The sequence below is a fragment of the Typopeltis vanoorti genome, chromosome 14, assembly GCF_054136105.1.
Source record: "Typopeltis vanoorti isolate ZY-2024b chromosome 14, IOZ_Tvanoo_1.0, whole genome shotgun sequence".
Lineage (NCBI taxonomy): Eukaryota > Metazoa > Arthropoda > Arachnida > Uropygi > Thelyphonidae > Typopeltis > Typopeltis vanoorti.
The window spans coordinates 44,420,806-44,445,465 of NC_143562.1; the positions used below are offsets into that span (position 1 = coordinate 44,420,806).

Below are 24,660 nucleotides of genomic sequence, written 5' to 3' on the forward strand. Positions count from 1 at the left end.
ACAAGTGCTGTAAAAGGAGTTAGAGATGATAAAGGTGATATGAAAACTGGAGAAAAAGATATCCTTGGAGTATGGAGTAATTACTTTGAAAAACTGCTAAATGAAACAAGCAGTGATGACAGCACAGTGGTAAAAAACACTGATCAGGCATGCAGTCAGGAATACATACCATACTTGAAGTAGAAAAAGCCATCAGAGGCTTAAAATGGAAAGGCAGCAGGAGTAGATGATATTCGACTAGAAATGCTGAAGTATGGTGGTATAAAAGTCTTACAGTGGCTGCATTGCATAGTTCAGAAAGCCTGGACAGAGGGACGAATTCCCGATGATTGGAGTAGAGCTCTCATAGTACCCATATATAAAAAGGGAAATAAAACTGCATGTGAGAATTACAGAGGTATTTCCCTATTGAGTGTTCCTGGTAAGATCTATGCAAGTATACTTGAGAAACGGTTGAGAAGAATTTTGGAAGAAAAGCTAGGTGAAGAACAAGCAAGCTGGATTCAGGCCAAGTAGAGGCTGTCAGGATCAGATCTTCACTTTACGACAAATAGTTGAGAAAGCATGGGAATATAACAAAGATCTGTAATTAAGTTTTGTCGATTTGGAAAAGGCATATGACAAGGTGCCAAGAGGGAAGCTATTCAATACGCTACAGTTATACGGTGTCAATGGGGCATTATATCAAACAATACTAAGTCTTTATTTGTGTTGTAAGCCAGCAGTTAGAATTGAAAGAAGTATAGGAAGATGGTTTAATGTTAAATCTGGTGTGAGACAAGGATGTACATTATCCCCTCTGTTATTCATTATCTATATGGATCGCATTATGAAGGAAAGTGGTATTAAACATGATATCAAAATTGGAGATGTTAAGGTCAGCTCTTTGCTTTATGCGGATGATGTTATACTTCTAAATAATTCCGCTACAAGTCTGCAAGATTCTCTGACTAAATTGAATAACTGTTGTAATAGATATGGTATGAAGGTCAGTAATAAAAAGACAAAGACAATGAAAATAGGCAGAATCATTGAAAATGTCAACTGTGTTGTGAATGGAGAACCTGTGGAACAAGTAAAAGATTTCAGTTACTTAGGCACAATTTTTAGTGAAGATGGTAAATTAAATATAGAAATAGACAACAGAATCAGCAAAGCTGGTATGGTGGGAAGTCAATTGAATAAATTCATATGGAATAAGAGAGAAATTAGTCAGAACACTAAATCAGCTGTATACAAACAGTGTTCAAACCAGTTTTAACTTATGGGTCTGAGAGCTGGGTCAGAAGTAAAACACATGACCAAAGACTAGAGACCGCAGATATGAGAGTCCTGAGAAAGATTATAGGCATGAACAGATGGCATCAATAACAATATCATATTAAAAATGAAGATATTAGGAAAGAACTTGACATTGCCAGCATCCAGGAATGCGTTAGCAGAGCTAATCTCAGGTGGTATGGTCACTTAAACAGAATGGGCAAAGAAAGATTAGCAAAACAAGTGTTCTCTGCTAGGTTGGCAACAAAATGACCCAGAGGAAGACCAAGATATAGGTGGATTGATACGGGACAAAGTGCCTTAGACAATAGAAATATAAGATCTGATAATGTTGGAGTCTTGACAAGTAACAGATTGATTTGTGAGGAAAATTGTAGATACGAAGTTAGTAATGATGTAATTTTTTTCATGTAGTACTATCATATGCTGTACACCCTTTGAGGGTACATGGCAGGAATTTGATGATGATAATGATAAATAATAATATAATACAGATTATATTACTAAAATAAAGAGCAAAAAGGCTTCAGTTCAGCAGTGCAAAATTATATAAGCAAAGTAGATATTAGATCTAGCATTATTTCAAAGCCAAATGTAAAAACTAGAAAAACCATACAGGTGAGATGTTAATAATAATAAAAAAACATTGCATGAACTTAGTGTGAATTATTTAAAAGGCATAGGTGCCGCCCAAGAGTCTATATATTCGCCTTTTATTAGTCCATTTTGATAAGGTTTCACTTACCTGACAGCTGTTTCGAACTGGTTGGTTCTCTTCAGAGATCAGGTAGAAACCTTAAGAGAGCAAAACCTCATTCAGTATTAAGTTCAGTTTTATGCACCAACCGAGAGTCAACTTACATTTTTCTGACATTTCGAGTTCCTTAGTACTGAAGGAGAGGTTCGGTTCTCTTAAGGTTTCTATCTGATCTCTGAAGAGAACCAACCAGTTTGAAACAACTGTCAGGTCAGTGAAAACTTATCAAAATGGAGTAATAAAAGGAGAATATATAGAGGTGAATATATAAAGATACCTATGTCTTTTAAGTAGTCCACACTAAAGCAATGCACGAATGCCGGGGAGTGTATTCCCATAAGTTCTCTGGTCACTTACCTTATGAAACTTCCATAATTTCTACATTCGACTTTTAAATAATGCTGGATCTAATATCCATTTCTTATATAATTCAGATTAATATTAGGGATAATGCAGCATGAATGCTTCAGAATGAAGATAGTGAATCTGTCTGAGTATAATTATGCAGAGTGAAGGAGAAAAGCAGAGATAATGAATGAGATAACAGAGAGAATGTGTAGGAAAAGAGGTATGGAATATGTGGATGCATAGGACTGCGTTTGAAGAGCTCCAAAAGATAAGTCATTTAGTTTTTAAAAAAATAGTTATCAGATTAAAAATTATGCTAGAATTAGAGTCTATTGCAGAGTTAATTAGTTTAGCTTCAAAAATTTATTTTTTTTAAATAGTGTTAATTTAGTCTTTTGATAAGATATGGTAAGATATGTAGCGTAGCACATGGCACCAATGTGAAGTAGAGCAATGGCTTCCAAGTTGTCATCATTGTTTACAGAATTTAAAAAAGGGAGTTCATCCAGTGTAAGGTCTGTGGAATGTTTGGTTTGAGAGTGATAGTAGTGGGAAAGTGTGCCAAAGCAAGGATCAAAAGTGTGTCAGGTCACAAGATTGATATAGTGAATGAAAGTCAGAATGCAATTGAAAAATTGTGATGAGATGCCAGACAGCATTGAGAGTGAGATTAAATGTGACACGGTTGAAAGTGAGAGTAAAAGTGTAGAATGAGAGAATGGTTTGACTGATATAAAAAATGAACGAGTTAGCTACAATGAGGGAGATAGCTCGGTTGCATAGTAATACATAGGGCGAAGCAGCAGCTGGAGCAATTGAAAAAATGTCTACTGAGTGGATCAGCTAACAAAAAGAAGCAAGTGCATGATAAGAAAAATGAGGGTATGATTGGTAGTGAGAAAAAAATTAAGGAGCGAGTGTTATATGGATTTGATCGTAAAAGGTATGATCGATAAAAGTTTGACAAAATCATGCTATCCTGGTGCGAAAATTAATGATGTAAGTGAGGCTATTAAAGCACAAAAGCATAGGATGAAAGAAATGATTGTAATGGCTGGAACGAATGATTTAAAAGTAGAAAAGTATGGTATGAGAGGACTTGAAAGAATTACTGGAAGTAGCAAAAGAAAAGAGTGAGAGAGTTAAGATAGTGAGTTCTCAACAGAGCAGAGTTGAGAAGGAAGGCCATAATAGCAAATGACTTTATGTGTAGGTTATGCAGGAGGAGTGGTGTGGAGTTTGTGGATGTGTGGCGTGAGTTTGACAGCCAAAAGGACTTATACAAGAAGGATGGTTTGAATCTGAATGGATTTGGTGTTCGGAGACTGGAAAAAATGTTGCTGAATGAAGTGAAAGTGGATGTGTAGAATTAGGGAAACTAGAGCTTTTAATGGTGGGGGGAGACTGTTGAGTGGATATGCAGACATCAGTGAGGAAGTTGAGTGTAAGAATGTGTATAATATGCCTGAGAGATTACCAATGATAACAAGCCAGAATGGGATAATTAGTATAAGGCGTCAAGATAGGGGGTGGGACTAACAGGCTTCTGCACTTCATGTATACTAATGCAAGGGGTATTAGGAACAAGAAGGAAGAATTTTTGGCCTTGGTTGGCTCTTCCTGGCCACAGGTTATTACCAATGATAGGTTAGTTAGTACCAATGATAACAAGCCAGAATGGGATAATTAGTATAAGACGTCAAGATAGAGATGGGACTAGGGGGCTTTTGCATTTTATGTGCACTAATGCCAGGAGTATTAGGAACAAGCAGGAGGAAATTTTGGCCTTGGTTGGCTCATCCTGGCTAAAGGTTATTGGCATTAGTGAGACATGGCTAACAGAAGATGATATAGTTAGTGGCATAAAATGTGAAGGATATAGTGCAGGAGTGTCAAACTCAAATGGACTGCAGACCATTTGCCATAAAACTGTATCTCAAGTGGGCCACAAAAAATTTTTGACTAAAAAAGCCTGCACTAATTAGAATCGAAGAGAAGTGAAAGGATGAATATAAATAAATTGGAAAATTAATAACAAAAATTTTATTTATTCTGTCATTACAAGTCATAAAATAGTATAATGATTATGACAACTCAAAAAATAAAAAAGAAAGAAAGAATATTTTTATTATATTAATATTTACAATAGATAGCATTTAAACCAAATTAAACCAAAATTAAATTTTATTTGAATAAATCAAATATTTATACAGTCTAAAAAAAAAGTATAAACTCTCATTAATAACCATCACAAAAATTTACAGGGCCTCCTGTTAGTTTGAAATTTTTTGTGTTTGTGTTGAAATAAAATACTTATATTTTTTTAGGGGGGAAGAGTCTGTATTTTGGGGAATTTTTTAAATGTTAATGAAAATATTTTGGAGAAAAATGATAATATTTTTGGGTTAAAATATATATACACTTTTATTATACTATAGAAATTTTAAGTAATTTAATTGTAGCATTTTATTTTTTTCCTGACACTTGACAACGTTTATTGTTAACCAGCTTGCCGAAGAAACAGAGCAACTTGAGCCTGTCGTGAATATCGAAACTTTTGTCGGGTGCAATTGAAAGGCACCGTACGTTTGTGGATATTTCTTGCAACTGGTCACGCAGATTATCTGCCATTTCGGTTATTCTTTCGATCACAGTATTGCTGGATAAACAAATATCACGAAATACTTGCACATTTTTGGGACATACATTTTTGGCTGCTTTAATCATACACTCCTTAACCAAGGAACTGTCACTAAAAGGTTTGGAATGTTTTGCCAATAAATAGCTGATTTCGTAACTGGCTCTCACTGATGATTCATTGTCTTTCATAATTTATGAAAATATTTGTTGTTGACTTTGAAGTGAATTCTTCATACTTTTTCATTTTTCTTCTCTCAGTTATTAGGGTAATATCTTCTCTCAGATATTACCCTCAAAGCATGAATATTGTTCTTTGTGAATTTTATCATAGTGCCTTTTTATATTATATTCTTGCTCTTTGTTTCATTATATTCTTTTTTTTTCATTTTATATTTTTTATATTTTTTTATAACAAAAAATATATATAATTTCATTATATATATTTTTTGTTTCAGTGCAGAAGTAATTCAATTCCCATTTTTCTTGTAAATTTCTCCCTTCATCAGCAATTTTTCTTTTTCTTGTTGTCTTAGAAAGCAACATTGCCCGGGTGAATAAATATATTATTAATTTTTATAAAAATGTTTGAATAAAAACAAACAAAACTGTAGACCAGTGCACGATAATATTGCAATTAAAAAATAATAAAAAAAAAGGGATTCTCTCACTGTTAGGTTGTCATTGAATCATATTCGGTGCACTGACACGTGCTTCAAAGATCACTCATTGATTGTAGCAGGCAATTATATGGATTCACATGAGCACGTCACGTGAACAGCTGATAGCCAAGAGAATTCAATTTTTTCAACAGGCTACCAGCAGCATGCTATAAATTAACAATGAAAGCATAAATATAATTTACGATTGATTAGGATCGGATCGGATCTAATATTGAAATTGCGATATAAATTTTAATTATTGCAATTATACTATAGCAGGTCATTACATCCATATTGTAACTATAAATGTCATATGAAAACGAATAAATTGATACCATATTTACTCGAATATAACTCGGACTTTTTCCCCAAAATTAAAGCTAAAAAATAGTGGTGCGAGATATATGCAGGGATGGGATTTTTGAAAACTAAAGTTTTCAGGAAAAAGCTGAAAATGGGGATGAATTACCAAGAATCTCCTATTCGTTATCACTACTTCCTGCCTTGAGAGCGGTTTCCTTGTGTGCATTGTCAAAGTCATCTACCCATATAGCTTCATCTTTTTCCCCATTATTCCAGGTAAAACTTACAAGTAGTTGACAAGATTTTAGATACGTAATGAACAGCTCTTCACGAATGACTAATGAGAAGTGAAAGCAGAGCATGAAATAGACAGCAATGATAGGCCAATAGAAATAGAGCAGCTATGAAGATGTGCATATGACTGGTGTGGTATTAACAAATGATCACATTATCAAAACACAAAGCCAAGCCGACAATTTTTGAGAGTTGAAAAGCTAATTCTCTTCAACCGAATTCCATAATATCTGAAGCTGCCATAACACATTCACTCTATATGTCTTAGTTTTAACACGTTTATGAATTTTATTGCAGCTTTGCATTTGAGTTAGTGGGCGCACTCACACACATCTAACTAAAAACAATAGCTTTTAGTTAGATACTGTGTTTGGCGGTACAACATATGATTTTGCTTGAGTCTAAATAGCACGGTTAATGCGGGAGGGGATACGCGATTCATTAGTTAATGCTGTTTTTATCCCGGTTGTCTCTAATTGCACTAAGGAAATATATTACACATATTGAGAAATATATTACACAGACAGCAAATGTCTCTGCACTTTTATTCAGTGGTAATTTTTTCTTGCATCTGCAATATAGTGGCATTTGGGGAGGGTGTGTTGTTTACCACAGGGAGCAAGTTATCGCCCAGACATGAAACTGGTTAAACTTTATTTTTGTGTGCGATGTATATGCAAAACTTTTTAATTTCTTTTTTTGTAAAGTAAAATCAGAGGTGCAAGTTATATTTGAGTAAATATGGCATTTGTTTTATTATTAAAAGCAACCATCCTTTTTTTAAATCTTACGTTGAGGCGTTGTGGACCGCAAGAAATTGCTTTGTGTGCCACATGTGGCCCGCGTGCTGCCAGTTTAACACCCCTCGTATAGTGTGTTCAGGAAAGATAGAGAGAAAAGAATGGGGGGGGTATTATTGATGATAGCTGATGAATTGCAGCCAAAGAGAATAGAAGTTCAACTGCAGGCCAGTGAAAACAGCACATTTGAGGCTATCTGGTGTGAGATTGAGGGCAGCAGAACAAAATATACAGTTGGGTGTTGCTATAGACCAGGGGATGGAATAGATGATGGAGATAGTATGCATCAGAAAATAGACTCAATGAGTGGAGGACAGTTAATTATTATGGGGGATTTCAACTATGGTAACATTGATTGGAAGGAGGAGAGGACACATGGGGGAAGGAAATGGATTTTATGCAGTTACTAAGGGATAATTACCTGAGACAGCATGTAATGGAATATACTAGGGGTTTGAGAGTGCTCGATCTAGTAATTGCATCTGAGAATTTGATTATAATGAATATAACCATGTTGCTACCAGTGAGTGAGAGTGATCATATTGTCTTGACCTGGGCGGTGGCTAAATGAGTGGAATTTTCAGTTAAGACAAGGTATAGTTCGCCCACCGATTTGAGGTCCCTTGATACTTCTGCGCATATCAGAAAAAGGAGAATCCATTCCGTTAATAGGGTAATCAGTCTGTCTTCTGGGATGTAATAAATTCCAAGGAAAATTAATTTTTTCTTTAAGCACAGGAATCAATTTCGGAACAGTTGGCACTCTTTTCTCGACCACGTAAAATTCGTGAATAGTTCTTATAACGTCTACATCAAAATTGTTCAAAGCTACGGTTTCGATGGTTTTCTTTCTCTGGCGCTTTTTTTTTTTTAGGAGATTTAAATTTTGGCTTACCTTCACCTTTTGATTCCCTACGAATTCTTTTAACAGTCGACCCCGATACGCCCGCAATTGCACTTGCACGTTTTATGACTTGAGAAAAGGGAAACAAGAAGACGGCCTTCTGACGATTCTTTTTCGCAGAATTTCAGCACATTATTCAATATTCTTTTGCAAGAGCTACTGAAACGTGTAACAATAGAACTTGTTGACTGTACTGGATCCATCATACAAATTAATAATAAAAAAATAATGCAAAAAGAGAACAACAAAAATCAAGCTAGTACTAGTACAGCGACAGACAAGAAAGCACGTGATTTCGCATGTTGGCGACCAATTCGTACATCCTTCATTTCTTTCTCCCCTTCAGCATGAATCGACCATTCTTGGCATCAAGCCAAGAAGGGATCTAGAAATGGTGGGCGAACTATATATGTGCAATTACCGGGCTGATAAGTATGACAAGCTCAAGATGTTGATAGTGCATGGGAAGTGGTAGAGGAGTGTTTGAGGGAAGTAATGGCTGACCTAGAGGCAGGAGAGTAAATCAAGTGGGAGTTAAATGGATGAAAAACACCATTAAGCTTGAGCTGCAAAAAAATAAACAATTGTGGAGGGAATTTAAGGAGAAAGATGACCTGCAGGCAGACGAACAGTACAAGGAACAGACCAGAAGGGTAACTAGTTTCGTAAGAAAAGCAAAAGCAGATTATGAAAGGAAGTTAGCAACACAAACCAAAAAGGATCCCAAACAGTTCTTTCGATATGCTGCAAGTAGAAGAAAAAATGTATATGGCAGAATGATTTTAAGGAATGTTGATGGTAGGAAGGTAACTGAATCAGTCGAAATAGTAGAATTACTAAGTGAACACTTTGCAAGAGTATATCATCCAGGTGATGATATTGCATTAATGAGGGAACCAATGCCTTATACAGGAACTGAGGTGACTGAAATGGAGGTGAATAGCATATTACAGAATCTTAATGTGAACACATCTGTGGGAGTGGATGATATACCATCTTGAGTCTTACATGTAGCAGCAAAGGAACTGTCATTGCCGTTGACCATATTGTTAATATCTAAGTCTCAGCCGAGGGGGTGAAAAGAGGGAGAAAATAGTTCCATTGCATAAAGGAGGCTCCAAGACTGCTGTTGCAAATTACCGACTGATCAGGGAATTGTCAGTGCCCCTGACCATATTAATTTTAGTCTCAACTCTGGGTTACTCCCGAGGAGTTGGAAAGAGAGGAAAATAGTTCCATTGCATAAATTAGGCTCCAAGACTGATGTAGCAAATTACTGACTGATCAGCATATCTAGAGTTGTCAAAGTATTGAAGAAGTTGGTCAACAGCAAAATACAGGAATGGATAGATGGAAATGGGATACTGGTGTGCGTGTGGGGGGGGGGGGGAAGCATGGATTTGTGAAAGGTAGATCATGCCTCAATAACTTGCTCATGTTTCATAATACAGTGATGGCTGAATTGGATAAGGGTAATGGGTTTATAGTGATACTGCTGGACTTTGCAAAGGCTTTTGACAGGATACCACATGGAATTCTAATCAGTAAACTGCAGCACTTGGGGATGAATATAGGGTTGATTACATGGATGGAGGATATTGATGGCGAGATATTAGAGAGTAGTTTATTCAGGAGTAGAGGCCAAAAGAAGGCCTGTGTCTAGTGGTGTGCCACAGGGTTCTGTTCTTGAACCACTGTTATTTAATTTGTTCATTAATGATATAGGAAAGAATCTAAGAGGAACTGCTCAGTACCTCAATGGTAGCTAGGCTGTCAGCAAAAAGTGGATTTTTATGTAGGTTATAATGTATTATAGTATGACCATTAACTGATGAACTGCAGCCAAGGAGAATTGAAGATTGTATTGCAGGATAGTGAAAAGAGCACATTTGAGGCTATTTGGTGTGAGATTCAGACTGACAGAACAAAATATATAGTTGGGTGCTGCTATGGAATAGATGGTGGAGATCGTATGCATAAACAAATGGATGAAATGAGTGGAAGGAGGGTAATTATTATGGGGGGTTTCAACTATGGTAACATTGATTGGAAGGAGGAGGAGAGGATACATGTGAGGAAGGAAATGGATTTTATTAAATTATTAAGGGATAACAACTGAGAAAGCATGTAATTGAAAATACAAGGGGTTTGAGAGTGCTTGACCTGGTAATAGCATCTGAGAATTTGACTGTAATGAATATGACCATGTTTCCACCTATTCGTGAGAGTGATCACAAGGACATTTAATTTGTTCATTAATGATATAGGAAAGAATCTATGAGGAACTGCTCAGTACCTCACTGGTAGCTAGGTTGTCAGCAAAAAGTGGATTTTTATGTAGGTTATAGTGTGTTATAGTATGACGATTAACCTGGGAGGTGTCTAAAGGTGTGAAATTTTCAATTAAGACAGGGTATATGTGGAATTACCGTGCTGACAAGTATGACAAGCTTAGGAGACTGCTTGGATCAGTGCATTGGCATGTAAAACTGCAAGGGCTGGATGTCAACAGAGCATGCGAAGTGGTCAAGGAGCATTTACAGGAAGTTATGGCTAATTGTATACCTAGGGTCCAAATAGTAAAACAAGTAGGGGTTAAATGGATGAATAACACCATTAAGCTTGAGCTGCAAAAAAAAGAAACAACTGTGGAGGTAATTTAAAGAGAAAGGTGACCTGCAGGCACACGGACGATATAAAGTGCAGGCCAGAAGGGTAACGAGTGTGGCAAAAAAAGCAAAAGTGGATTATGAAAGGAAACTAGCTATGCAAGCTAAAGAGGACTCCAAACAGTTCTTTCAATATGCTGCAAGCAAAAAAAAACTGTACACGGCAGAATGATTTTAAAGAATGACGATGTAAGGAGGTCACGGAATCAGTTGGCACTTTGCAAGAGTATATCATCCAGGTGGTGACATTGAAAAAATGAAGGAACCATTAGTTTATATGGGAATTGTGATGAATGAAGTGAAGGTGAATGGTCTATTACAGAACCTTAATGTGATTACATCTGTGGGAGTGGATGGTATACCGGCACAGGTCTTATGTGAAGCGGCTAAAGAATTATCAGTGCCCTTGACCATGTTGTTTAATCTGAATCTCGGGTCTGCTTTACTCCCGAAGGTGTGGAAAGAGGGGAAAATAGTTCCACTGCATAAAGGAGGATCCAAGACTACTGTTGCAAATTACCGACCGATCAGCATATCAGGAGTCATTGTCAAGGTCTTGGAGAAAGTAGTCGAGGGAAAAATACAGGAATGGATTGATGAAAATGAGATACTGTACAGGGGACAGCATGGCTTTGTGAAGGGTAGATCATGCCTCAGTAACTTGCTCAAGTTTTATAACACAGTAATGGCTGAACTGGATAAGGGTAATGGGTTTACAGTGATACTGCTGGACCTGGCTAAGGCGTTTGACAAGATACCATATGGAATTCTAATCAATCCGTAAACTACAACATATGGGAATGGATATAGGGTTGGTGAGATGGATAGATGGGTGGTTGATGGAGAAATATCAGAGAGTAGTTTATTCAGGAGTAGAGTCCAAAAGACGGCCTGTGACTAGTAGTGTGCCGCAGGGTTCTGTTCTTGGACCACTGCTGTTTAATTTGTTCATTAACGATATAGGGAAGGATATAAGAGGAACAGTTAATTTGTTCTTTTGTTCAATTTAATGTGACAAAATGTAAGGTTATGCATTTTGGGGTGAAAAGATTAGCAGCAGTATACCACATTGGTGGAACTGTACTCCAGGAGATTGATGAGGCCAGGGACTTGGGAGTGTTGGTGGATAGGGAGATGAAGTTTAAGTGGCACATTGCAAAAGTGGCTAAATCAGCTCATCAACTCACTTGGTTGTTTAAAAATACTTTGACGAGCAGAGACAAGCAAGTTATTGTACCTCTGTACTGAGCCTTGATAAGACCTCATCTCGAATACTGTGCCCAGATTTGGTCACCTAGGTTTCTTCTTGATGGGGGAGGAGGTGGAGAGGATCCAGAGACGAGTGACCAAGATGATAGCAGGTCTATGGAATGAACCTTATGAGAACAGGTTGCAGATTTGTGGGTTGCAGAAATTAGTTGATAGGCAGAAAGGGGGGAGACATGATTGAGACATTCAAATTGCTAAAGGGTTTCTATAGGATTAATTCAGAGGATATTTTTGAGATCAGGATTGGTGGTGGGAGAACTAGGGACACCTATGGAAGTTGGGCAAGAGTGTGGTTAGCAAGGTTGTTAGAGCTGGGTTCTTTACTTTTAGAGTGGTAAATGAGTGGAATAAGCTGCCAGAGTCTGTTGTGGGTGCTATGACGGTGAGTGAGTTCAAGGCAAGGTATGATAGATACTATGAGAATGTCGTATAGTTGTGTGGACATGATGTTTAGGGCCTCCCTCGATGAGTCTAAGGACTTCCTGGAGTCGCCCGTAATAATAACAATAATTATTATTTGCTGATGATGCAAAGTTGGGTAGAGCAATAGTGAATACACGTAATGTCAAAATTTTGAAGGATGATTTGGATAGATTGGCAGACTGGGCTAAGGAGAATGGATGTCAGTTTAAAGTGGCAAAGTATAAAGTCATTCATTTTGGGGTGAAAAGATTATCAGCAGTATACCACATTGGTCGAACTGTACTCCAGGAAATTCACGAAGTCAGAGACTTGGGATATTTGGTGGATAGTTGAAGTTTAGGGGTGAAGGTAGAAGTTATTATTGTCAATGATTCGGTTAATGATAAATGACCTTGTCCATTTGTTTTGGCACTACCCCACAGAGTGTCATGCCCATTAAAGTCACCCATAAGAAGTATGGACCCAGGCAGTTGCAAGATAAGGTTATCATGATCTATTTCATTTATCTCAGAACTCAGCAGTAAATAAATTGAACATACTGTAATAAGAAATCCCACAGATAGGCAAATCACTACTGCTTCCAGAGTTTTTTTATTTTTTTTATTTTTTTTATTTTATGTTGAACTCATACATGAGAGGTTGGTTGGTTGATCAACCTATAGTACATTAGTACTATGTGTGCGTGGTGCTACTCTTGTATGAGTGGCTGTGTAGGCATTGTTGCATGGGGGAGGAAATGAATGTTAGGTTGTGGTCAGAATTGCCTAGGGGACCCTCTACATTCACTGTGTATTTCGAAGGGTCATTCGAAGGCAAGATGTCTATAGACATCAAGGTTATCATGGATGTGAAGTGCATATTAAAATTGTAATACCATTTATATTACATTGAAATATATGATGGATATGAAGTGTATTTGATCCATAATGGCCAGTAAGGTTGTTAAAGAGTTTTATAGGATAGATGGAGGGGAAATTTCAGCACTTAGCTAGAGGGACCAGAACTAGGAGTCATCCCGGGAAGTTGAAAAAAGGTGTGGTTACTTAGTAGGGATGTGAGGACTAGAATTTTGCTTGGAGAGTTGTGAATGAGTGGAATGGGTTGCCAGAATCACTTGTGAGAGCTCTGTCTGTTAATCGGTTCATGGAGAGGTATGATAGATTGTGTGGATAGATTGGGTCTCCTGCAATGAGTCTTTCAACTCCATGGAGGTGCCCATATAACAATAATAATAATATATTCTTGGGGTGCTTAAGGATCAAAGCTGTATAACTGAGAGGATACCTCCACATAGTCTTTAAAGGAATGCGGAGAACCGACCAGGGCTTCTGACCTAATGTCCAATCCTCACCTTCTCGTGGTGCATCCTGTTGGGTATCTACTTGGATACTGAATGAACGAGGATGGGCTGGCAATTTGGGATTTAGCTGACCAAATTGTATTCTTATTGGTTAAACCAAAATAAAAAATGATGGTACGACATGACAAAATTTCATGCCGGCTGGGGTGTCACGGAATGCGTTAGCAGAGCTAATCTCAGGTGGTATGGTCACTTAAACAGAATGGGTGAAGAAAGATTAGCAAAACATGTGTTCTCTGCCAGGTTGGCAGCAAAACGACCCAGAGGAAGACCAAGATATAGGTGGATTGATATGGTACAAAGTGCCTTAGATGATAGAAATATAAGATCTGATAATGTTGGAGTCTTGACAAGTAACAGACTGATTTGGCGGAAAATTGTAGATAGGAAGTTAGTAATGATGTAATTTTTTTCATGTAGTACTATCATATCCTGTACACCCCTTGAGGGTACATGGCAGGAATTTGATGATGATGATGATGATGATAATATATTCTTATCAAATTCTTCCCATAACTTTTGTTTAACTACTTTTACACATAGCTTAGTCTCTTACATTTTTCTCAGTATTCTTTTAGGACATCCACTGACTTATTTGCTAGGAACTTTTGATATGCTTTCTTCTATCACAGAACTGTTTCTTTATCTTCTTGTGTCCATGGAGTTCTTATTTTTGTATCTTGTAGGCAACTTCACCACAAACCTCCCTGGCTGAATCAATTGATGTCTTCTTCAGAGTTTTCCACTGAGATTCCAAGGTTTGGTTCTTATTTTCAAACTGCTTGAAATTTTCCCCAATAATGTTTATATAGTCAAATCTACAATTTATATATAAAAGCTGCTCAACTTGAATTCTTTTTAAAACCTTCTTACATACTGTTCTTTTCAATATGATATTCGTTTGATCCTGGTCACTTCCAAGTTCAAATTCCCTGTACACACTTGTATCCTTAATCCAACATGAAAATATCTCTATCAACAGAAACATAGTCAATGAGGCTTTTCACAAAAGTTCACATCAGTTCACAGTTTATATTGACAGCAAATAGTTACTAGTATTATTAGCCTGGCCCTTTTCTTCAATTTTTACCAAACATTTCTATATGCCTGGTGGGATTCACTTCCTACTCTGCTGTTTAGATCTCCAATTAGTATCATTTTTTCCTTTTTTTATCTTAACTGTTTGCTCTAGTAACTCAAAAAATTCCTCCAATTCTTAATTATATTATTATTATTATTATTGCATGGGCCTCCACCGAGTCTCAAGGCTCATTGTGGGAAACTCAAAATATCAAGACAACACATATCATACTTCCTCCTTGAAATCATTAACAGACAAAGCACTCACAACTGACTCAGGGAACCCATTCCATTCATTCAGTGCTCTCCAAGAGAAAAATCTAGTCCTAACCACACTATTACTCAACTTCTAGGGATGATTTTTTGTCTTTTCCTCTTCAGCCAAGTGATGAATCCCATAAAATCCTATAAAATCAACTCTCTATCTACTACTACCCCCAAATCCCTGGCTTCATCAATTTCCTCGACTACGGTTCCCTTAATGTGGTATACAGCTTGTAATTTTTGTATCTCAAAATGCATAACTTTACACTTTTCCACATTAAATTGACATCAATTATGTTTTGCCCATACTGGCAGCCTATTTAAATTACCTTGATTAACTATTACCTTATCCAACCCTGCATCATCAGGAAATGATATAGGAAATAATTATTATTTTCTATATAATTTATGTATAAATTAAACAACAGTGGTCAGTGCAGAGCCTTCTCCTGGATTCTGCTCTTCCATATACTACTCTCTGGTATCTGTCCATCAGACATCCTTTTATCCATATCACTGGTTTTGTATCCATCCCCCATTTGTTGCAATTTGCATAACAGAGTTGCATGTGGATGCTGTCAAATGCCTTTGCAAAATTCAACAGTATCATTATGTAGCTAGTATCATAAGAAAGATTCAGTTAAAATAAAAATGCAGTATCTAAAATGTTGATGATTTGAAGTTCACGGTTAAATTTGGATAGTCATAGCAAACCTCATTAGCCAAGTAAAAGATTTCATTTTATTATTGATGGGACATGGGTTTAAATGCTGATAAAGCATGTCAAATTAAATGTTATTGGTAACATTATGGAAATATTCACTTAGTTCAATATTAAATTCATAATTGATATTTTCAGTACTTTGCAGTTTTGAATTAAGCTGAATTTATACTTTATAGATTTTTAAAAAAAATTTATTTTCCTTAAGTGACTATGATGGCTATCACATAAAAATCCTTTTAATACATGGATGCATGTTTCTAGAATATGCAAAAAATATCCTTTCGATATATGGGCCCATGTTCCTTGAGTATGCAAATAAAACTAGTCTGTTATCACAAGTATGAAAAAGTTGTAACAATTTTATTTCCTCAATAATAATACTACTAGAAATTATAGGATACTTGCAGTTAAGCATAACACATATCACTAGATGGAAAACTTTAAAGCATAAAAATCACATAATGAAAAGCTTTATCAATCTTAAAGCATTTTCAAATGTAATTAGCTTTCCTAAATTTGAGTGAAATGAATGTACAGATTTTTCTGTCTTTTTTTGTGTTTGAGAGAGAGAGTGAATGAATTACTGATGCATGATTAAAAATCAGAAACTGCAAAACCATTTGGATGGCTAAACAATAATCTAAGGTCAAATTAAGATATGCTTATAAAATGGTCAATTTAGTATGCCATAAAATGAAAGTAATACTACTGACTGTCAAGAATGCTTTAGAATCAATAACAGTTTAAAGGCAATATCCACAAGTATTTTTCTAATTCACTGTGCATAATGGTTTCCCAAATTATTCAGACACTATTTGTTTGGTTAATGAAAAAAAAAATATATATATAATTAGTCACATAATAATAAAGGAATATGTACAGGCAGTAGTGGTGATCAACTAAAATTTCTGGGTGATCCTCCTCAATGAATACCATCATTTACTTCTTCCTGTTTACTGTTGTACAAATTGAAGTCATTTTTAAGGATAATTTTTTTTTACAGATTCTCCTAGCTAATTCTAAAACCTATTCAAAACTTCACTAGTAGTTCATATGAATCAGTGTGAATTTGTTTAAGGTTTATATCTACTAATAAATAAAATGTATTTGAAAGAATGATAGCAGAACTGAGAATACTTACCACATGTAAATACTACCTTCAAAAACATACGCGTATCTTTAGGACATCCAGTATCACCAAAGGTTTCTATATCTGCAACCAGTACACATTTTCTGTGTCCATGACAGGCAGCCATTACAGTTTCTGTAGCATAGCTTGCCTGGCAATCTGTATAAGTAAATAAATGTACCTGATTTTGCTTTTCAAGATATGAACAATACAATCAATTTTGGAAACAATAGCAAGAAAAGTGCTAATAAAAGCATAATACTTCACATTAATAAAAATAAAACTGCTCTCAATAATTTAAATACATCTAAAAGCAAATATAAGTTAAACTTGTATTTTCGTAAGATTATACTATATTTTTAAATAACTGGTACCAGATTATGTGAAATGGAAGTTTAGTGCAGAGGATTTTTAGAATTTGCCAAACTTATTGTAAGCTTACTGACAACTTCAGATAAGAAATGTTTTAAATGTAAGGCACATCTTATAGATGAACTTCAGTGGACTATAACATGCAAACCTAATAAGGAATAAATGAACTTGCTAGTCAAATAAAGAACTGTATCTCTACACCATAAGAAAGATTAAGTTAAAATAAAAATGCAGCATAAAAAATGCTAATACACTGCAATTAATGGTTAAATTTGGATAGTCATAGCAAACCTCATTAGTCAAGTGAAAGCCTCCATTTTATTACTGACAAAGCATGGTTGTTTGTAAAGCTGCTTCCATTTATTAACAGTGCTCTAAAAAATTATCTATGATAAAATTGGAAGTTAGAGGAAGAATGCTATTAGAACTACACCAATGAAGACAAGATTCATTATCTGTAAAATCAAATGTGGTGAGTGGTATAGATTTTATAGAGCAGTGTAAAGTCAAAGATGAGAAAGAGCAGGAAAGAACAGGCAAGACTGAAGTGATAATCAATGGAGAGGAGATTATGTGAGAGAGAGTGATTAGAATATGATAACAGGAATACAACCTGGGTCACAGGGAAATGGGGAGGAAGTGAGGAGGAAGACAGGATGTGAGAAGGGTGCATTCTGGAAACAGTAATGAATGCATGGGGCCAGCATAGGAATGAGATGGCCTGGTATGTATAGGCAGTAGTTCAGTCTAGGGAGATATATGGGGGTAAGGGGTTATAAATACGGGTGGGCAGAAGTGGGTGTGAAGAGGTCATCACAGGTGAGGGATGGGTGACATGGGTAGGACTGGTGATAGACCAAGAGTAAATCTATGCTTATTTATGAATGCCAGGAGCATAAGAAATAAGTGAGATGAAGGTTGAGTGTATTTGCCTAAATAGGTGGATGAGGATACTATCCTAATGGGAATAGAAATTGAAGGGCATGATATTTTTGTAAGGGAAAGAAGGAGAAGAATGAGGGGAAATGCTGTTGATAACAGCAAGGTAATTAAGTCCACACAAGTTATCAGATACAAGAGGGGAAAAATAGTAGTGGTGGTTTTGGGGAAGTATAGTATACGGTGGAGGTTGAAAGGATGAGATATTTAGTGGAATGTTACTACAGTCACTGCATGAAGAAGGGAATGTGGGGGGGGTGAGAGAGCAAAGAAACAAATTGGCTTATTGAACAAGAAAAGAGTGATAATTATTGAAGATTTTAATTATGGTAATACCAATAGAATCCAGGAATGAGAAAAAATTTATTGGGGGGGGGGGGAAAGAAACTATCTTAGGCAATATATAACTCAATATATTATTATTATTATACAGGCACCTCCATGGAGTCTGAAGACTCATTGTGGGAGACCCAATCTATCATACTTCTTCTTGAACCCATTAACAGAAAAAAAAAATCACAACTGAATCTGGCAAACGATTCCACTCATTCACCACTCTCCAAGCAAAAAATCTAGTCCTCACACCCCTACTGACCACAACTTTATTCAACTTCCAAGGATGACCCTTGTTCTGGTCCCTCTAGCCAAATGCTAAAACATTTCCCCTGCATCTATCCTATAAAATTCTTTTAGCAACTTAAATGTTTCTATCGTATCCCATCTTTTTCTCCTATCAACTTTTGCAATCCACACACTTCAATCTTTCAATATAGGACACATTCCACAGGCTATTCACCATCTTGGTCACTCGTCTCTGCATCCTCTCCACTGCTTCCACATCCCCAAGAAATCCAGGGGACAAGACTTGAGCACAGTAAGCCAGATGTGGACAGATCAAGGCCTTATAAAGAGGAATTACAACTTCCTTATCTCTACTTGTTAATGTGTTCTTCACTAGCCAAGTAATCTTATGTGCTACCTTAGCAATATGTCCTCTAAACTTTAACTCTCTGTCTACCACCACCCCTAAATCTCTAGCTTCATCTATTTCGTAGAGTACAGTGCCATCAATGTGATAAACGGCTTGTAATCTATTTATCCCGAAGTGCATAACTTTACATTTCTCAATATTAAACTAACACCCATTAACTTTTGCCTATACTGACAGCCTATTTAAATCGTCCTGCAAGCTCTCAACATCACCTTGATTAACTATTACTCTACTTAATTTCGCATCATCAGCAAACAACTAATATTTCCTTTCAGGTTATTTCCTATATCATTTATGTATAAATTAAACAGCAATGGTCCCAACACTGAACCTTGTGGCACACCACTAGTCACCTGCTTTCGTTTCGATTCTGCTCTTCCATATACCACTTTTTGATATCTGTCCAACTGCCACCCTCTTATCCACTTAACCAGTGTCATATCCATCCCCATTTGTTCTAATTTGCATAACAGTGTTTCATGTGGTAGTCTGTCAAATGCCTTGGCAAAAATTCAAATCCAAAAATCCAGCAATATCATCACGTAGCCATTTCATTTATCCAACTCAGCTGTTACTCTATTATAAAAAGTTAGTAAATTACTAAGGCATGACCAATCCATCACAAAGCCATGTTGACCCTCATACAGTATCATATTTTTATCTATCCATTCTTGAATTCTCTTTTTTACCAAATTTTTCTGATACTTTTACCACCACGCCTGAGATACCGATTGGTCTATAATTTGCTGCTGTAGTCTTAGAACCTCCCTTATGCAAAGTGAATAATTTTGCCCTCTTTCCACTCCCTCGTTCTACCAGAGCTGAGACTTAAATTAAACAATTTAGTCAAATGCACTGCCAGTTCTCTTGCACATTCTCACAAAACTCTAGCTGATATCCCATCTAATCCCACAGCTGTATTTACGTTGAGATTCTGCAATATCATAAGGACCAATTTATCAACCTCTGTTCCCACATTAGTGTCTGTCACAAAGGTTAAAGCAGTAACCTCACTAGGAAGATATAGGCTTGCAAAGTTGTCACACAGTAACTCAACTATTTTATCTGTGTGAGTGATGATGGCCTCGTCACTCATTAAGGTTAATCTTCCACAGTCATTCATCCTCTTACTTGCCACATAACGAAAGAACTCTTTGGGATTTCCTTTGGCCTGCTCGGCTAAATTCTTCATAATCTGATTTTTCCTTCCTTGCCATGCTGGTCACCTTTCTTGCCTGAGCTTTGTACTGTTCATGAATTTGCTGGTCACCTTTCACTTTATATGCCTTCTGCAGCATTTTCTTCTTCTGCAGTTTGCGCTTAATGATATTACTCATCCATCTAACTCCTATCCAATTAACCCTCCTTCCCGAGGTATACAATTTAATACTGCTTCCTCTATATGATCCTTAACTATATTTTGCTCAAATTTGGTCGCCTGGTTTTCAGTGTGATGTGAAACATTGGATAGGGGTCCAGAGATGAGTGACGAAGACAATATCAGGACTATGTGGATTGCAGAGTTTGGTAGATAGGAGGAAAAGATGTGATATGATAGAGAAATGTCTCTATCATACATTTAAGTTCGTGAGAGGATTTTATCGGATTATAAAAAGAGTAGAACATGAGAGGGAAAGAACCAGTTGCCATCCTTGGAATTTATGTAAGAATGTGGTGAAGAGTAGATTTTTTACATGGAAAATTTTTACATCAATGAATGGAATGGAATACCAGAATATGTTGTTAATGCAAGTAGTATTAAGGATTTTAAGATTCAGCATGATAAATATGTTGTCAGTTGAATGAACCTCCCACGATGAGTCTGCTGACTCTATGGAGGATGCAATAATAATAATAATAATAATAATAACAGTGGGCACATAAAAACTAAAAGTCAGATCTGATCCTATCATCTGTCGATGTGATTATAAGTGGGGTGTCCATTCTTCCTCCAGTTGGTGAGAGTGACCATGAGGTGATCACCTGGATTGCAATCTTCGCTTAGTATAGATTTTCATCTGTAATTCAACCCACAAATCTTCAACCTGTTCTTATAAGGTTCATTCCATAGACCTGCTATCATCTTTGTCACTCCCCTCTAGATCCTCTCCACCTCCTCCCCAGCAAGAAGAAACCCTGGCGCCCATATATGAGCACAGAAGTCTAGATGAAGTCTTATCAGGGCTCGATACAGAGGAACAATAACTTGTTTGTCTCTGCTTGTTAAAGTATTTTTCAGCAACCAAGTGATTTGATGAGCTCATTTACCACTTTTGCAATGTGCCCCCTAAACTTCAACTCCCCATCCACCAACACTCCCAAATCCCTCGCCCCAAAATGCATAACCTTACACTTTGCCACATTAAATTGACATCCATTTTCCTTAGCACAGTCCTCCAAACTATCCAAATTATCTTGCAAAATTTTGACATCCTGTGCACTCACTATTGCTCTACCCAACTTTGCATCATCAGCAAACAAGTGAATACTTCCTTTCAAATCCTTTCCTATATCATTGAGGAACAAATTGAAAAGCAGTGGTCCAAGAACAGAGCCCTGCGGCACACCACTAGTCACAAGCCGTCTTTTAGACTCCACTACTGAATAAACCACTCTCTGGTATCTCTCCTTCAACCACCCTCCTATCCATCTCACCAACCCTATATCCATCCCCATATGCTGCAGTTTACTGATTAGAATGTGGTATCCTGTCAAAGGCCTTAGCAAGGTCCAGTAGAATAACTGTAAACCCATTACCCTTATCCATTTCAGCCGTCACTGTGTTATAAAACATGAGCAAGTTACTGAGTCATGATCTACCCTTCACAAAACCATATTGTCCTCCATACAGTACCCCATTTTCATCTATCCAATATTTTTCTCCTGACTAATTTCTCCAGGACCTTGACAACGATTCCTGATATGCTAATCGGTCGGTAATTTACAATAGCAGTCTTGCAACCTCCTTTATGCAGTGGAACTATTTTCCCCTCTTTCCACACCCTTGAGACTAACCCAGACCCGAGGCTCAAATTAAACAAAATGGTCAAGGGAACTGACAATTCTTTAGCCGCTTCATGTACGGCATGAGCTGATATACCATCCAATCCCACAAATGCATTCACATTGAGGTTTTTTAATAGACTATTCACCTCCACTTCATTCACCACAATTCCCGTATAATCTATTGGTTCATTCATTCCTGCAACGTCACCACCTGGATGATATACTCGTGGAAAGTGCTCGCTCAGTAATTCAACTATATCAACTGATTCCGTGATCTCCCTACCATCGGCATTCTTTAAAATCATTCTGCCATATACATTTTTTCTTTTACTTGCAACATATCGAAAAAACTGTTTGCGATTCCCTTTAGCCTGCATGGCTAATGTTCTTTCGTAATCCGTTTTTGCTTTTCTTACCACACTCGTTACCCTTCTGACCTGTGCTTTATACCGTTCATGCCTGCCAGTCACCTTTCTCCTTAAATTCCCTCCATAGTTGTTTCTTTTTTTGCAGCTCAAGCTTAATGGTGTCATCCATTTAACCTCTACTTGATTTATTATTCGGACTCTAGTTATACAGTCAGCCATTGCCTCCTGCAAACACTTCTTAACCACCTCCCATGCACTATTAAAATCTAGCCCTTGCAGTTTTACATGCCATGGCACTGAACCAATCAAACTCCTAAGCTTGTCATACTTACCAGTCCGATAATTCCACATGTACCCTGTCTTAATTGTAAATTTCACACCTTTAGCCACCTCCCAAGTCAAGACTGGCAACGTGGTCATATTCATTACAGCCAAATTCACAGATGCAATTACTAGGTCAAGCACTCTCTGACTCCTAGTATTTTCCATTACATGCTATTGCAGATAGTTATCCCTTAATAACCGCATAAAATCCAATTCCTTCCTCCCATGTGTCCTCTCCTCTTTCCAATCAATGTTACCATATTGAAATGTCCCATAATAATTACCCTTCTTCCACTCATTTCTTTTTGCTTATGCATACTATCTCCACCATCTATTCCATCACCTGGTCTATAGCAGCACCCAACTGTATATTTTGTTCTGCTAGTTTCAATCTCACACTAAATAGCCTCAAATGTGCTCTTTTCTCTATCCTGCAGTTTCACTTCTATTCTCCTTGGCTGTAGCTCATCAGCTATCATCAATAACACTCCTCCCCCATTTTATTCTCCCTGTCACTCCTGAACACACCATGCCCCTCACATTCAATCCCACTAGCTATATCGTCTTCTGTCAGCTATGTTTCACTAATGCCAATAACCTGTGGCCTGGAAGTGCCAACCAAGGGCAAAAATTCTTCCTTCTTGTTCCTTATACTTCTGCTGTTAGTATACATGAATCACAGAAGCCCATTTGTCCCATCCCTATTTTGATGCCTTATACTAACTATCCCATTCTAATTTGTTGTCTTTCGTACTCGCTCGGGCATATTACACACATTCATACACTCAACTGTCTCCCAAAAGTCGGCATATCTACTCCTCCCCCGTAAACTCTAGTTTCCCTGATTCTGCACATCTACTTCCACTACATTCAACAACACCTTTTCAAGTCTCTGTACACCAAATCCATTCAAATGTAAACCATCCATCTTATATAAATCCTTTCGCCCCATTTTATACTTATAAACTCTCATTAAAAAACACTTTATCTCCAAAACCATGCAAATGTACTCCATCAGACATATATAAGCCCAATCATCTATCAAATTCATTCCATACATCTATAAACTATTCCTCCTGCACACTCTTCTCATTGATCATTAGCAATCATTGTCCTTCTTCTTGAACAACCTATCACACTGAGGTTGTTCAATCTAAGTTAGCTTTGGCAGGGTTCCAGGACAGTGGAAGGAGGATAAGATAGTTCTATTGCATAAAGGTCACTCCAGGACAGTGGTAGAAAACTACAGATCACTTAATATATCAGGAGTGGTTAAAGTATTGGAAAAGATAGTTAATGGTAAAATCAAAGAGTGGATTGGGAAGCAATACTATATTGTGGGATCATGGCTTTGGAAAGGGTAGATCCTGTCTTAGTAATCGATTCACATTTTATAATAAAGAGACAGGGGAGCTGGGTAAAGGAAATGGACTTCATTAAGGTATTTAATAGAATACCACATTGAAAACTATTAGAAAAGATGGAGCAAATGGAAATGGATATGAATCTAATAGCATGGATAGAGATTGGCTGACACAGACAACAGAGATTAGCATATGGTGGAGTGGAATCTAGGAGAATGAGTGCGATCTGTTGAGCCTCGGGGTTTGGTACTAGAGCCACTATTCTTTAATTTGTATATCAGTGACACAGGGAAAGATTCTAGAAGGGATATTCAGTTGTTTGCTGATGATGCAAAACTGGTGAGAACAATATTTGATAAAGGTGATGAAGATATCCTGTATGATGATTTAAA

General features: G+C 36.9%; 1 protein-coding gene across 1 annotated transcript in view; it reads right to left on the reverse strand.

Moving 5' to 3' along the window:
• LOC150099414 (uncharacterized) overlaps window positions 1-24,660 on the reverse strand; it is a 215,796-nt gene that overhangs the window by 70,817 nt on the left and 120,319 nt on the right. The window contains exon 5 of the mRNA XM_090404343.1: window positions 16,917-17,063. Coding sequence (XP_090260469.1) covers window positions 16,917-17,063 — 147 coding nt within the window. The remainder of the gene's footprint in view (window positions 1-16,916; window positions 17,064-24,660) is intronic.